Source organism: Atractosteus spatula, chromosome 11 (assembly GCF_055471065.1).
Source record: "Atractosteus spatula isolate fAtrSpa1 chromosome 11, fAtrSpa1.hap1, whole genome shotgun sequence".
Classification (NCBI taxonomy): Eukaryota; Metazoa; Chordata; class Actinopteri; order Semionotiformes; family Lepisosteidae; genus Atractosteus; species Atractosteus spatula.
Window position 1 is genome coordinate 4,523,472 of NC_142716.1, and position 16,249 is coordinate 4,539,720.

At 41.6% G+C, this 16,249-nt stretch overlaps 3 protein-coding genes across 6 annotated transcripts; 2 read left to right on the forward strand and 1 right to left on the reverse strand.

Moving 5' to 3' along the window:
* Positions 1-1,702: 1,702 nt before the first annotated feature.
* Positions 1,703-5,998, reverse strand: dio1 (iodothyronine deiodinase 1). Its single transcript, XM_088926978.1, has 4 exons — positions 5,535-5,998; positions 5,301-5,444; positions 4,476-4,675; positions 1,703-3,628 (listed from the first exon to the last, which is right to left on the reverse strand). Exons 1-4 carry the CDS (start codon positions 5,890-5,892, stop codon positions 3,563-3,565), a joined length of 768 nt encoding a protein of 255 aa, XP_088783104.1. The 5' UTR covers positions 5,893-5,998; the 3' UTR covers positions 1,703-3,562.
* A 503-nt stretch (positions 5,999-6,501) lies between these two features.
* Positions 6,502-13,560, forward strand: yipf1 (Yip1 domain family, member 1). Of its 4 annotated transcripts, none has more exons than XM_088926774.1 (10): positions 6,502-6,568; positions 6,976-7,047; positions 8,128-8,288; positions 8,650-8,730; positions 8,942-9,029; positions 9,879-9,995; positions 10,413-10,579; positions 10,893-11,075; positions 12,120-12,228; positions 13,024-13,560. In XM_088926774.1, exons 2-9 carry the CDS (start codon positions 7,017-7,019, stop codon positions 12,213-12,215), a joined length of 924 nt encoding a protein of 307 aa, XP_088782900.1. In that variant the 5' UTR covers positions 6,502-6,568; positions 6,976-7,016; the 3' UTR covers positions 12,216-12,228; positions 13,024-13,560. The 4 variants fall into 4 exon arrangements, with proteins under 4 accessions (XP_088782900.1, XP_088782901.1, XP_088782903.1 ...); XM_088926775.1 differs by having other exon boundaries at positions 6,508-6,576; XM_088926777.1 differs by lacking the exon at positions 9,879-9,995 and having other exon boundaries at positions 6,508-6,576.
* A 1,132-nt stretch (positions 13,561-14,692) lies between these two features.
* Positions 14,693-15,463, forward strand: LOC148823365 (uncharacterized). Its single transcript, XM_088927184.1, has one exon. It carries the CDS (start codon positions 14,693-14,695, stop codon positions 15,461-15,463), a length of 771 nt encoding a protein of 256 aa, XP_088783310.1.
* Positions 15,464-16,249: the final 786 nt, after the last annotated feature.

The window sequence follows — 16,249 nt, forward strand, 5'->3', positions numbered from 1 at the left end:
ATGTCTTTCAAGTATACATCTTGAACAGTTTAAAGATGTGACAAAATATTAACCGATTTATTTTTTAATGTATTGACATCTCTTCTAAATCTCCTCTTTTTATGGAAGCCCGTTTCTGCCAGGGAGTAAAAAAAAACGCGCTATAGTATCTCAGAATTGCGACTTAGCAACTCAGAATTGCGACTTAGCAACTCAGAATTCTGACTTAGTATCTCAGAATTGCGACTTAGTAACTCAGAATTCCGACTTAGTATCTCAGAATTGCGACTTAGTAACTCAGAATTCCGACTTAGTATCTCAGAATTGCGACTTAGTAACTCAGAATTCCGACTTAGTATCTCAGAATTCCGACACAGTATCTCAGAATTGCGACTTAGCAACTCAGGGCTTGTGCCCTCTCCATCCCACCCTAGTTCGTGCCTCACTGCATTGGCTCGAACCCAGGTCTTGCCAGCTGAGCTAACACTTTAGAGCGGCGAGGGTACAAGCCCTAGAACCCGATCCGTTACAATAACAAAAGGACAGACAATGAAATATGTGCTATTTCGAAGTCGCAATTCTGAGATACTAAGTCGCAATTCTGAGATACCATAGCGCGTTTTTTTTTACTCCCTGGCGGAAACGGGCTTCCATACCTCTTGGTTTTACTGCCCAACAACGAAAATTATTTCAAAAGCATAGTTTATGACACTACAGCACTGGAAAGGCTGGGGTTTATTTTAGCAAACTTGCAAGCACAAATTGCAGATGTTTGTTCATATTGTAGGACAAAAAAGGTCAAATTATTTTTGTACAGAGAGTAGGTTTGATAATGAATAACCATTTGTTGTGTTATATGTATCTACATGAATACATTTGAATGGATTTACAAAATGTAGCTGAACATCCTATAAAAATTCTTTTATCTAAAAGTTTTGACAGAAAAATTCTAAAATAGCAATCCCTCATCCAGTTTGAATGGGACCACTTTCACAGGTAATAGTCAACACTAATGGATGCCACATATGAACCTGATAATAGGAATAATATGGAACTCGTATATATACCATTAATGTTTATATTATAAAACATAAATACAGTAACTTTCACTATTTGTGGTACATCTATATATAGAAATTCTGTACAATTAAACTTCACAAAACAAATGTTGGTGTCTTGGTCATGTAAAATTCCAATAAATGTCGACATCAGTGGAGTATTTTGTTTTCCCCTCATGTTTTTATTGTGTTGTAAAGCTTTATGTACACTTAAAGAATTAGCTACTTCATTCCCCACATTTCTATCAGCTTTCTCCAGTTCTTCTTTACACATTAAATAACCTTATAAATTACAAAGTGAGAACTGCATAATTATACCTATTGTTCCTTCAGGATCCAACTTGTCTTAACATGACTTTTGTAACTAATATATATATTTATTGGTTATTAATTGCATTTCAAATACTGAAATACAGTTTTATTAAAAATGTAAATACAAAGTGTGGAGATATTTTTTTAAAACCCAACATTAAATACAGAAAGGGAACATGGAAAAGTGTGATCCTAAATTCAGTGTCTTGTATCTTTTTATACATAATTAACTTCTAGAATTAAGTAACTGAAGTACAGAGTTTATGAAGTTTTCAATTTTGTGTCAAAATGGGTGTAACATTTGGGATAAGTTTACAAAACCCCAGAAGCAATTGGAAAACAAGGAACAACCATTGGGTAAAGTGTCAAACTTTATTTTACAACAAAAAACAATGAAAAGCAAAACATAGCTAGAAATGACATTTACTGAAACAATGCATATAAAAGAAAATGAAAACATTTGTGCAAGTCACAGGGCAATAGTCAAAAATAGTATCCAAATGACCCATGCTCTTCCATTGTCTTGTCATTTTCCGTTTTCAGCCTTCAGGTTACAACACTCCGAAGACTTTAGCTGTAACCGTCACATATAAAACCAGAAAAGAACACAACACAACAAGGAGCATTGGCATCCAGTATAACAATAGAAAACATTTAAAAAAACATATTAGAAGCAGATTCACAAAGCAATATCCCAAAACCGCTCAATAAAATCTCATCTTTGGTTTGTAGGAGTGTGGAGAAAATTACCCAGCCATGACATTGTTGACCAGTATTGCTACCTCATGTCATTTTAACAGCTCAAACAGTCATAATCTTTCATTACTCCACCACAGTGTCTGAAAGGAACCTTGCAATAAAAAAATATGGTAGAAGTTTTTATTTGCATAGCATTCACTTCGAGTACTTGGACCTTAAACCCAGTAATGAATGCTCATAATTACTGTAAACCCCTTCCCCAGTACATCTATTTAGCTCATGTGGGGTGTAGTCGGTATGCAGTGGATCTGAAGCATAGTACAGGAAACAGGAAAGCATACCAATAGGTTAACAGGGAGGCTGCTTACACAATACAAAATATATTTTAAGCGAAGTTGAAGTTCTTCTTCTTAAGATGTTATTCATAATCCTCCAAATCTGGCCAGGTCTTCTCAGTTGGCAACCAGCTGGACCTGACTTAACACATTCCATATTTAAAGTCCTAATTAATTGGCCCTCAAGAAGCCTCCTGGTGTGCTGATTAAATCCCCACTCTGGGCTTGCACAATCTGGGCTGCTAGCTCCCACTGGCTACCATGTGTTACACACATGGATATTTCACCTAAATGGGCACTGAAATGGACCCCTTCTCATGTGCAAAGCACTGTGGGATTCTCTGTGATGAAAAGCGTTAAAAAAGTATTACTGTGGAAAGAAATATATATCCACGTATTCTGCTATACGTCCATTTATTTTTTTTCCTCTTTATCCCCCCATGTTTAACGTGTATTTACATTTTTCTGTGCATTTTAATTAGAGCCGTCCTTTAATATTAAATAGGACTGCTTGCATAGTCTAGGCACCATGTCATTCATTATTAAGGCAGGTATCACCAGTGTCTGTGCTTATCTGATCTGTATTTTGGGCATTCAGGTTACAGCGACTGAAGGTTTTCTACTGCTGCCATCACGCACAAAACACAGAAAACAGAAAAACGTGTCAGAAGGTTTCCCTTTTACTAGCTGCCCCACACCACCCTTGGAATACATTTCCCTCATCCCCGAGACTCTGTGACTATCAACATGTTGAAATTGTGATAAAATGTTAAAATGTGTAAGGATCATTGTAGTGAGATTTCAAGTGTATTCAGTTGTGCCTATGCTGTTATTACACCAAGTTACTTTGCTATTTTTTTTTATTGTACGCGACTCTTGAATTCTCTTCAAAAAGCCCTTATCAAAACAATGCACCATTATTCCACCATGTGGAAGTGCATTCAAAACCGCGCACAGGAGGCACCTCCTTACCCAGAGCACTCTGGGAGTATGGAACAAGCTACACAGCCATCAGAAGCCGACACCCTGACGTCCGTCACGAAACTGAGATCCTTGAGTTCATCGGGTGTGAATTAGCCAGCGGGGTATTTGGACCGAATTGCCTCCTCTTGTTTTTAACCCATCTTGTGTTTCTTTTGAGCAAACAAGGCACAAGAAATAGAAGAAAACAAGGTTCTCCTAGTTTAGCTTTTGCAGAACGTCACGCACCTCCTCTGGATTGTATCCCCAGGGACCCATTTTACCCTGTCACAACGAAAAAAGAAAATCAGTTGGGAACAGTAACGGGAAAAGGTTTGTATTTATCATTAAATATTATACACATTTTAAATTGGTTCAGGTGGGGAGCTGCGTCAGCATGCGCAGGCTGCACAGGAACAAGTAACAGGTTTATTCTGTGCTGAAAAGAGATGGAGCTGTGGAGCCTTCTTCAGGTTCCACAGCCGAAACGTTGTGTCTTCTTTCTTCTCTCTTCAGCATGGAATAAACCTATTTTACAGCTTACTTAGCGGGTTTCACAAAGATAGACACACGCTGAATGGAAACAGAAAGGTGCACATACAGGAACAATCTGAGGCGCCTAATCCAAGATGTTGACTTGGGTATGTTGTTTCTGGACTGCGGAAGGAAACTGGAGCACCCAGGAAAGAGCAGTGCCGACGCGTGTGAACACGCGAGCTCCACGCAGAAGGTGCTGCACGCCGGAATCGAACACAGGCCCTAAAGGCCTGGGAGCCAGCTGCACACAGCTCCAGGCCTGTCGTCCACCGACAACTTCCAAGACCAACTTCTAAGAACAGTCTATACGGGCTCAAAATGAACCGCGTTCAACTGGCGAGTTAGATCACTGTCCCAGGATCTTTTACAGGGCAATAAAGCGCCCGCTGCTTACAAATGAGCGGCCATGAAACTGAGGCAATAAAATCTCAGTCCTGACGAGTCCGAGCTGGTGGGAGTCCTGATCGCGTGCGAAGGTACTTGAAATTCAGGTCGCAAAACAACTGTTGCACAACCGCACCCCGCCCTCACCCCTCGGCGAAGCTGCAAACAGGCACATTTAGCCGGTAAAGCTGGTAAAGCTGGTAAAGCTTGCCTTGTATATGATTTTTCCGGACCGCAGCACGTACAGCCTTTCGGGCAGAGCCCCGTAGTGCGACGCCGTCACGTCGCTCATGTCGTCCACGACGACGGGGCAGAGGGGACCCTCCTGAAGGAGCCTGCGGGCCGCCGCCAGGCGGTCCTGCACACTCTTGTGGGTTTTGATATCGATGTTGTTTTTAAAAGACCAGCCGTCTAAAAAAAACAACAACAACAACAACAACAAAACATTTCTAGGTATATTACTCATGCACGCTCATGACAGTTTAATGCAGAACAACGCTTAAATTCCTGGAGTTAAGCTGATGGTTTTGAACGGCCTTCATTTCCGAAGCCTGGTTTGCCTGCCGAACAGCAATCGGTTGGGCACGTCGTCGTCCCTGAAAAAGGCGATATATACTGTATATGGAGGTGTTAACCCCGGCGTCCTGGCCAAATGTGCCCCTAGCATTTACCAGTCATGGCCTCCTTATAATCCCCATCTCTGAACTGGCTTCATCACTCTGCTCTCCTCCCCACCGAGAGCTGGTGTGTGGGGAGCGTACTGGTGCACTATGGCTGCCATCTCATCATCCAGGTGGGGCTACACCCTGGTGGTGGAGGGGATCCCCATTACCTGTAAAGCGCTTTGAGTGGAGTGTCCAGAAAGGCGCTATAAAAACGTGAAGATTCTTTTTTATCGTAATTAATGTTTATTATATATATATCGCCAGAAACGTTATGAAATGTGTTGGAAGGATAGGAATTCAGCTAAAGGCCAGGTACTGTCACGAATGTTTTTTTGTTAATAATCGGATGAGCCAGAGTGCTCGTCTCGTACCTGTCGCATGCGCCTCAGCTATATAGATGATGAGGAAGTCCGCCACAGCGCTGAAGTCTCTGACAAGCTGCTTGAACTCCTCAAGCTTGAATAAAAACGGGGGTCAGGTACAACTTCCGAAGCTCAGCACCAGCGGTCTGTCGCCTGGGGAGAAAAAACGCCATAACATGCATGAACAGCTAGGTCAGAATATTTGAATGCACTGCAGCACAGCGTCGAAGTTATCTCCGTTACCTCTCATAAAGCTACAAACGCTCGTCTTTTCCCTTTCCAAGGTCAATACAGCGGTGTCCGGTGCAGGATGACCTACAAACGCTTCGTCCCTGATACTCTTCCTGAGAAAAGCGAGCACGGCTTTAGGAAAAGCGAGCTGATAAAACGTAGGTCCCCAGTCTTCATATCTGAACTTGGGGTTCTGGGTCATTGTGGACCTTTCGCCCAGCTTCAGCAAAATGGTCTTCGTCAGGGTCGGCGAGACTACGGAGACGATTTTAAAAAACAGCGACTGCGCAAAAACCACGAAAACCAAAAATGTGGAAAACAAATACACCTTCAGCCTCTCCATGGCTGAATACCGCCTATGTGGACGCATCACCTGGAAAGCAGGGAGCTACCAAAACACCCAGCAGCGAGTTTCAGAGGAGGGCGCTTCCAAATTCATGATGTTCTCCCGACTTTTGTCTTTTACCGTATTACATCGAAAACAAACGCAGACCTAGACGTGTACAATAGGGAAAAAAAGTGGGATTTTCGTAAGGGGCAAAAAAATGTTCTCCCGAACCCAGTCTTTGACCGTCTAACATGAAATTCAAATGCATAATTAGACGTATAAACAGGACAAAGAAAAATAGATGGGATTTTCGTTGTGGGCAAAAAAAGGCAACCAAAGCCAAGCATCTGTTATTATTTCTTCTTTTATCTTAAATCTTTGGGTTCTACAATTAGCAGTGCAACAGTAACAACAGCAGTGCATCTGAAATTAGCAGTATTACTTCTAATATTATTACTAATTAATAATTACACAATACCGTGAGGGGCAGAACCATCTCTAGTTGGTGTTCTGGTTTTTACAGTTTTGTAGTATGTGCTTAATTTCCTTATCAACCTATGTATCCATTCGCTTTAAAGCGTGTGTGGAGCACACACCTGGACGTGTTGCATCGTTTCTAGCAGTAAAGAATACTTGTTCCTTTACGGGACTCTTGGCGTGGGACGTCATCTACAGGCCGATGACGCGTCAAAGGCGGAAGTCCATGCAGATTGCAGAGGTGTGTTGGTATGTTGATATGTTGATATGCGCGCTTCATACGAAGAAAATGTTTAAACACTTCAGTAGTCTTAGTTTTTACGCTCGGTTAAAATCCTTTTTCAAGAAGGATTATGTAGCAGATTTTTGATCTGATTGGATTTTTGTGGAACTTACTAGGCCTCCGTAGAAACGTGAACACAAACGGTGTGGCGTACGCAGTTAACATAGTCCTAAAATATATCATCTGCTTTGTAATATAGACAGAAGACAGGCACACTTATTCTAATACTAATACTAATCAAGCAGAAAAATACTTAATTTGGATGACCATTAAAACGGATAAAGAGGAAGGATTTTCTGTAGCACGACTTATTTAACATTGACTACAGCTCAACACGTAGATAACATGAAGTTTTGCTTCCCCAGAAATTGGATGTTTTGCTTGGACGAGGGGCACACCTGCGTGAATGGAGGCTGTCGATGATCTGCATTTTCAAGGTAAGCAAAACGATTGGACGATTGTTTTAGTGTCTCACAGTTTCACGCTGGCAGTGGTGTAGGAAGTGAAATGATATGTGATATGAGCGCTCACTTGCATTAAGGCTGTTGCGTGGGTTGTTGGTTTTATGCAAAACCATTAATGCGGAGCAGTGGTTAAGGCTCTGGACTTATAACTGGAAGACTGTATTCTTGATCAGAGTACTTCCCTCGGATTGCTCCACTAGGATGCCCAGCTGTGGAAATGGGTACCGATTTTAGTAAAAGTCCCTTTGGCTAAAAGTAGCCTTCAAGGTGTTAGATACCTTGATACCATACCATACAGCCTTTGCTATTTGTAATTGTCATCAACATGATGAATACTATTTCTAATTAATTTAAGAATGCCCGAAATAATACGTAAGAAGTACAAAGCATGTGGCACAGTGGCACAGTGGTTGGCATTCCCGGGGCCCTGGGTTCAATTCCTGGGATGCTGTCTGTGTGGAGTTTGCATGGTCTTCCCAGGTTCACGTGGGTTTCAACTGGGCGCTCCGGTTTCCTCCCACAGCACTAAGGCATACTGGAAGTTTCAATGACTTCTGGGATTACTGGTCCTGGTGAGTGAGTGCGTGCGTGTCTGTTTTTGTGTCTGTTGGTGTCCTGCGATGGGCCGGTGGCCTGTCCAGGGTGACCCTGCCGTGCTCTCCTTCCTTGCTGGGATAGGCTCCGGCTCCCCCGCAACCGGGTACTGGATGAAGTGGGTAGAAAATGGATGGACAGGAGTAATTCCTGAAACTGAGCTGATGCCTGTGTTCAGTAAATCTACTAAAACATTGAAAATGCAACAAATGCGTATTGGAACAAATCGCGTTCATTGCATTATTAATGCCTTTCATGTATAAATTGGGGTGTGGTAGGTATATCCAGTGGAGATTTTATGGATTGAGAATATTTCAGAATTACAGAATGCTAATAAATGAAACATATTCCAGGATGTAAGCCTATATAGGTTTCTAATTCATAAAAAGTGTCCCAGGATTTTTTAAATCCCCAAAATTGTAGATATAGACAGAAAGGTCATTATTATTGTTTTTAAAGAATTTGATGATGCTGAAAACCTGCTGGCTGCCAATCGAGATGCAACCACCATCAGCATTGGGGATCCGAACGACAAGCCGAGCAACCAGCGAAGAAGTGCAGGGAAGTCCCCCAGACAGGAGGAGGATCTCCTAGGGAATGAAGACTCGGATAAAACGGAGGCAAGGAAGCTGGGAATTTGGGGAAAACCTGCGCACTTTCCTCCTAGAGAGGATCTGAGTATTCTTGTGCGCTTTTTGAGGAGATAGGGGTTTTCTGCAACCTCATGCAAATGAACAGAACGTTATATTTGTCAGTTGTTTTGGAAATAAGGAAGAGCAAGTGTATTTGCTGACCCTTTTCACTTGTTATCGCACCTAATGGAAAAAAAATAGAGTTAAACTCAAGCCAGTCTCAAGACAGGGCCTGGCAGAAAACCGTCCGTAACCTGTGTAGATTTAGGATAATCTTTACCAGCAGACAGCAGTTTTTGCACCAGTACATCTCCTCTCAGAGTTCTAATACATCTTTGTTTTCTTACAGCTGCTCGCTGGTCAGAAGAAGAGTGCTCCCTTTTGGACGTTTGAATATTACCAAACATTTTTCGACGTGGACACAGCTCAGGTGCCTAGAATCTTTTTCATGCCGTATAAAAGCAACTACAGACAGATGTTTGCCTCTGTGCTTCTGCTGTAAACCCAGTTTTATCCCAGTGGTTTGAACCATTGTTATGACTTCTTTTTTATCCATTGCTAATTTTTTACTTCTTTTGCAGTAGCAGCTTTGTAGAGAACATACTTGGATGTTTTTGTTATTCATTTCCCTTTTCTGTCAGGTCCTGAATAGAATCAAAGGGTGCATTTTGCCATTGCCTGGGAAAAACTTTGTCCGCCTCTACATCCGCAACAACCCGGATCTCTACGGTGAGTAATGCACATGCAATGGGATCAAGTTTCCCTGTGAGCAGTTGTTAATTAACATAAGGGGGTTTGCGTTAGTTCTTGTTAATATTGTGCACATGCCATTTAACCACCATGGTGGTCTTCACAACCTTTTGATGGAGAGCACGCTTTCTTCGCATTTTTCTACAAGCAGTATGAAAAGGAGAAATGTAAAATTATGAGTTGCAGAAACTTCACATGAAACGTTGTAATTAGCTTGAGTAGGAGCACCAGCCGGAAAGTTGTCCTGTGTGCGTTTCGAAAAGAACACCTTAAACATTCTAACTTAACTTAATATCGTTTGCTTTCGAGACGGGCAGTTGGAATCTGTTCCGTTTGTGTCGATGGCTTCAATAAAAGTGATGCTTTTTTTGTTAAGTCACCTGTATCGCACGTGAAAGGAAGAAGAAAGGATCCATAGCCCAAGGGACAGCGACTGCTAGAATATTATTTTAACTGAGGAATAAAAATAGTCTCTTTCCTATTAAACAAACACCTCTTTCCACAGTCTCTCCTTCACCTCCCCACACATTCTCAGCCTATGCCCAATCCTTTCTAGTGAGTGGTACCTATGCACAGCTTCGTTATGGTCCCGTGCCCATTGTCTTCACATACTCCTGATTTTCTCCTGTGACCCATGCTTGACTTATACGCGTGCATTAGAGTCGTGTAGCTGTGCTACAGCTATATTAATTATTACCAAGGCGATTTCCATTGCATTCATATACATATGGGACATCTGTGTAAACACAAACTCATTTCTGGGATTTACACAGGCCTTGTTGTAGACGCCTGCTACATCATTGTTAATGAAGCCCTGTCTAATTACAGGACCCTTCTGGATTTGTGCCACCCTGGTGTTTGCCATCGCCATTAGTGGAAACATCTCCAGTTTCCTTGTGCATCATGGCGACCCTCATCATCACTATGTGCCTGAATTTAGGAAAGGTCAGTCAGCCTTTTGTCCTTGACACCCAGCCGACAGTTCGTTTCTCCTGCAGAATCTGAAATGTCCTCTTCTTCAATTCTTCGTGGGGAAATAAAGCCACTCGCTGACCAATATCTGCACTCTGCCGTGGTCCTGGGTAGGATTAATAATTTCCTGCCGAGTGGGACAGTTAGGTCAACTGGAGTCCAAAGCAAAAAGGCTCCTGACCCCAGTTCTGTTACAGACTCCCAGTCGAAAACATTTTCTAAATTGAATAATTATCGTTTACTAAAAACCTTTTCATGCATGCTAAGTAATAGTATATCCGCCCATTTGGGAAAATCCGTTTTTTTCCGGAAGTCGGCTCTGGTACAGAGCGTCATCACTTGTTGTGTGCTGGCTGCAGTGCGCTGGTCTGATGTTTACTGCTTTCACAGTGACCATTGCAGCCACGGCCATCTACAGCTACGCCTGGCTGGTGCCTCTCGGTCTCTGGGGCTTTCTGATGTGGAGGAACAGCAAAGTGATGAGCATAGTGTCGTATTCCTTTCTGGAGATCGTCTGCGTCTACGGCTACTCGCTGTTCATATACATCCCCGCAGCGGTGAGGACATCCCGTCAGTTCCATAGCATTACTCTGCTTTTCCGCAGAACACTTCCAGTTGTAACCACACTTCAGCTTTACTCCCAGAACTGAGATGATTTTTTTTAATGCAACGTAAACATTACATCGTGTTAGTGACAAAATCTTAAAACATAACAGCAATTAATAGACTTTTGAAGTAGCTTGCTTCTTATTTGGGTAAGGAATATCTCATATCATAATTTGACAGTTATAAATACACTGTTATTATTGCTGTTGTTTGTGAGATTTATTGAATCATTTCCTCACCTTTCATTGTGATGTCTCCTGCTAGGTCTTGTGGGTAATTCCCAACGAGACGGTGCGATGGGTCTCCATCGTGTGTGCCATGTGCCTGTCCGGGTCGGTTCTGGTCATGACATTTTGGCCAGCTGTCCGAGATGACCACCACAGGATCGCTATAGCCACTGTTTCGGCCATTGTAGCTCTTCACGTCTTGCTTGCAGTTGGATGTAAGGTAGGCCTTTGCCTTGTATAAACATTTTTGTTTTTATTTAAGAATTTAAAAAAAAAGTGTGCAGCTACATTGGGAAGATTGACACTCCTGTCCTACGCCATTTGGGCTGGATTCTGGACTGGCATGCCTTCTGTGTGGAGTTTGCATGTTCCCCCCTTGTTATTGGCGGCTGTGGTTTACTTTGGCCATACTGACACATGCATTCAGTTTGTTTCTGTGAGCAAGTGAGTGTGTTTGCACTGGCCCACCTGTTGCCATCTACTCCACTAATGCGTTCTTTCAATAATCGATGGATAGATGAAACAAATAAAAACTATATTACTAGATCAGAAGTCTTGCTGAGATGTTGTTGCTTCGTTTGCACATTCTTTTTCGATCACACCTGGACTGTTCCCACCCAGGCGATATTACATCAATCCTATGGTTTCCACCCTAGTTGTATAGTAATTCTCCCGCCTTGTCTCAGCTCTTTTTCTTTGCGATGTGACACCTCTCGGGAAACGTGCTTCACACAAGCCTGAGTCCTGTATTCCTAAACCACATGTACTTCAACATGGGATACGTAAGCTCATTTCCTGCTGTTTTCAAATGAAAGAATAACAGTGTGGTTATGATGCATTACTGGCATTCAGAGTATGGCGTTCTCACTGTCGCTGTCGATGCAGTACGATCCAGGGAGTGTTATTATATCATGGCATTAAATGACTGGGCTGTACTTGTGTGGGCCCACACCTTGCCTACAGACAGCTGTAATTGTGGTAGTTGGCACTTATCTGAATGTGCAGCACTCAAAGCTGGGTGTCGTGTTAGTTTTCTTTGGAGGACTTTAATGGAAACACTGACACTGGCCATAGACCTCTATGGAACGCTGCCAGTTAGTCCACACAAGGCTATGTTTCAGGTGTGGAACCGCTTGGGTCTGCAGGGGTGTCAGGTGTCCCCTGCCATTTATCATGTGTGTCTGCTACTGCCAAGACCCAAATAAAGCAGCCAAGACACCTGAGCCTCTCAGGGCTGAGATTTCTGGTTTTCTCATTTCCGCAGCAATACTTTTTTGATTCACAAGAAGTCGGGCTGGGCAACGCTGGCCCCACGGCATCCAACCGGACAGTGGCAGCAGTGAAGGCCCACCTTAATTAAACACTTGCTGTAGGTAAGGTGCATTCTTCTGAGCCCTGCTGTGCAAGAGTAACGGAAACCTGTGGAATAATAACAGTATTATCTTCTTTGGTCCGAATGTCAGAAATAGAGGGAGGCAAAATGTACCTTAACCGAGGTTTTAAAATGCCCTTTCAAAAGAATTGTTTTGTGTAAACAGGCAGAAATTACAATGGCCACTCATTTGTATTTCAAGCTGATTTTCATTGGCATGTATAACGTACATGTTACATAGATAATGTTTTCTGTTACTCAGAATATTATTGCTCATAAAATGAGAGTGGCAGTCCCTGTTTGTGTTCTTACACATAAAGACTAATCTCCCGGCAGTGCCCTTTCTCCTCTGAACATTACTCAACGAGAGAAAATGGGGAGGGCTAATGTTTAAATTAACCATTTGTACAGTCCGATTCGATTCTTGTGCGGCTAATGGTGAAAGTCCCTTTGCTGATAGATCCTGCCTGTTTTTTAATACATTTCTGGAATTCTGTCACCAGCACTGGTTTTCAGACAGGTGGAGGTGTTAGGCCTGTATGCTAATGATTTCAATATAGATACTTACCTGTACACCTGCTTTTTATAATACAAATACTGAAAAACTGCAAACAAAGCTTTTAAGCAAAAGCTTCGAGTGTTTGATATTAATTTTCAATAAACAGTACACCCTATCCACCTGAAAAAAAAAGAAAATGAGCAAGCTGGTGTTTATGATTCATATTTTAGGACAGAAACTGTGACCTAACACACTTTTTGTGACTTTTTCCATGTTATTCTTTCATTTTAATTTCAGGTTCCTTACGTAACCTTATTGCACAGACGTTACACTGAAGATGAGAAGACTGGATTTCTCCAATGCAGTGAACTGGGTTATGATATGAACAGTTTTTTTATATTAAGGCATCTAGAAGGAAATACAGGAACCACACTGAGCTTTTTAATGAGAGGTATTTTAAAATGGCCTTAAAGACTGGCATTGGGAATTACAATCAGTGTGTAGAATGTACAATACAAGGGTGTGTATTAAGGTGTAAACAGAGTCAGGTGGTAACTTGTTTACCTATTTATTGGTTGTATAAAACGTGGTTATTGTAGGCATTTTCAGAAAGGTGGTTTATTATCAAAGGTGTTTATTATATTATTATTAATTTCAACAAGCTCTTTTTTAGGTTAAATTAGCAATTACACTATTCATTAAGGGTGGGGTTTGTGGGCATTTTTTGTATTTTTTGCTACAAAAACAATATGAAAGTCCTGCCATGCCTGGGAAAACCTATGTCCAGGCCAAACTCGATGCTGGTGAAAGAGGTGAATAAATGTTTCTTAAATGACTGCTTTGTTAATGTTATTTCTTACCATAACATACGCTGAGCAGCTGAAGAGTAGCAACAACAGAACATAACACTGGAAAAGTTCAACACAGATCTTAGTGTTTTTAATATGTATTTCCGTTGACCCAGAAATTGGGTCATTTTAATTACTTCATTAATTAATCAATCATTGGGCTGAGCTTTGGCTGCCTGGGACGGTTTTCTTGCCCACAGAGCAGGGTGTCTGGATTCACACCCTACATATCCAGTGTGCTGCACTTGGAGGTGATGCCAGCCTATTCAACAGTACACTTGTACTACTCCAGCACTTAAATATTAAAGGAGGAAGAATGTAACCAAAGAATATGTATCAAATTAAAGGAAATGCCTTCAGACGAGTCTGTCTGACTGTTTATGGAAGTTATGAATTGTTAAGAGTTTTTGATTGTCCATATTCGTTTTGATATTCAGTTTAAAGTTTCTGGCATACAGACGCATCTCCGTAGCATGGTTCCATGATCCCCTCTACCTCCACCCCTGACCCTGTTCACTACAAATTCACCAATTTAACAATAATGCCGCTTTGAGGTAATTTATGAATTAAGTCTGAAAACAACTACAAACGTGTTGGGGACGTCGTAAGGAATTAAGGAATAAATTCTGTGTTACCTCGTCAAAGTACTGGTTTCTAATTAACAAAGTAACAAATATCATTTGATACTGTGTAAATGGTAAGGTTCCCACTAATTAATGGTCATTCTAGCCCTTAGCTTAGGGTTACATGGGTGTTAGTTCTCGCCATATAGAGAAAAGACACTCTGCTGTTGTCGATACAAACCGGAGTTTATATAAAGACCACAATTTTGTTTCAGAGTAAAAACAAGCGTGGACATTGAGGTTCTACTGGTATTATTTTCCAATCATAGGGCTATAAAATATCGATTACATTCGTAAAAACTTTGAGATTTTAGAACAATCCAATGCATACATTATGTATTTTTTTAAAAGCGGAATCTTTATGCGTCGTCAACTTTTTCGCAGCATATCATGATGCCCCACTGAATTGAAATAAGTATAAAAACTTATCATTTTGAACATAGCATAATGAACATTCTCATTTATGCATTTTAGCGCGTAACTCCAACAACTGTTATGGCCTCTCCAAACGCCCGAGAAAAAATTTCATCGAGATCGGAGGCTTTAAAACTTGTAGAAAAATACAAGAAGGAAAGAGACGACGCGCTGCAGAAAGAAAGCGCACTGAAGGAAAAACTGCGAGTGTCTGAGAACAAGGTAAGAACTCAAACTGAATCTCTCAAGCAGAAAATTAAAAACCTTTCTTCTGATAACAAAGAGCTGCGCAAAACTGTGAAGAGTCTTAGGACCGACCTTGGACTGGAGTCGGATCCTAAATTCCGTGGGAAAACTACGAAGGATATAATCAGTGATTTGAAAGATACAGAGGAACGGTGCAATTGGCTAACAGAGGAAAATGGAAAGTTTAAACTGCGGATGGACCAACTTGCGTCCGAGCTCTCCAACGTCGCGACATCCAAAGCGATTTTAGAGGAACGGGTGTCATCTTTGCAACGCGATCTCAAAGACATGACTAACAACCAGAGGCGGTTGTTAAAACTCTGGGAGGACAAGAGGACAGAGAGGGAGCAGCTGGCTCTGCCGGCTATAAATCAAAGGCCTGCGCAACTACAGGTTTCCAACAAATCTGTCCAAACCGGACCACCCGAACACATGTGTCAGAGACTTGCCACTAGCTCCTGGGAGTTCAGACAAACTCGCCGGGACACAGAGAGACTGAAAAGCTCGGGAAGCGCTGCTGGATCTGTGAAGCTGAGGACACCACCGATTGAAAGTACATTTCATTCCCCATCGTATGCGGGCAAATGGAAGGGTGTGCATAATTAAATGTGGGGCTGAGAACTGAAGACAGCGCACAAGGAAGAAGCGCGAATGCAGCTATCTGTGGACCTCCCCGTCCGTGGTTATTGTCCCAGTGAGAAAATTGTTGCATTTTGTACAATGTTACTGCTTCAAAACCATTGTAAAAGCAAATTGCTGGAGGCGTCTGGGATCAACCGGGCACTTGCTACAAGGATGACGTCCGCTACTGTTCATTTTTTTCTGTTCAGATGGTTGCTTGCCAGTGAATGATTTCATGCGTGTTTCATAATGCGGCGACTCGAGTATACTACAAGCAGGCGAAAAAAAACAATTTTGATTATTTAAAAACAAAACGAATAAACATTTTTGAAAATACGAAACTATGTGCGCAACACGAATCCCAAAGGCTTGCAAGACATTGGGCTAAGGACAGACAAGCACACATTTACAATTTTGCCTTTGTGATATTTACTTGTGTTGACCATGTTTTGTTTTAGCGACAGATGGTTACTTGAGGAATATAAAAATACACTTTTCGTTGGTGACTTTTGTCTTTGGAATTTGCAATGGAATTTTTAAGCATGCTTGCATATAGCTTTCTAAATATGCCCAAAACAGAACAGATAAACAAAATGTTAATGTATATAGCAGTGTTTAATAAAAAAACTAAATATGTAAATACTACAAATGAATTTATGTCGATCAAAACGTCAGCATGCATGCTTTGTGTTTATAAATATGCGTATATATGTGTACATCCTACATATGCTATGTAGTAAGTCATGTAAACGCACTGTCCTATTCGGACAT

What these genes read in the sequence shown, in the direction of transcription:
- yipf1 (XM_088926774.1), top strand. Translation starts at nt 7,017, where the DNA reads ATGGAGGCTGTCGATGATCTGCATTTTCAAG. An exon ending in CAACAACCCGGATCTCTACG is followed by an intron (nt 9,030 to 9,878) that starts GTGAGTAATGCA and finishes GTCTAATTACAG; the next exon opens with GACCCTTCTGGATTTGTGCC. An exon ending in TGCTTGCAGTTGGATGTAAG is followed by an intron (nt 11,076 to 12,119) that starts GTAGGCCTTTGC and finishes TCATTTCCGCAG; the next exon opens with CAATACTTTTTTGATTCACA.
- LOC148823365 (XM_088927184.1), top strand. Translation starts at nt 14,693, where the DNA reads ATGGCCTCTCCAAACGCCCGAGAAAAAATTTCATCGAGATCGGAGGCT.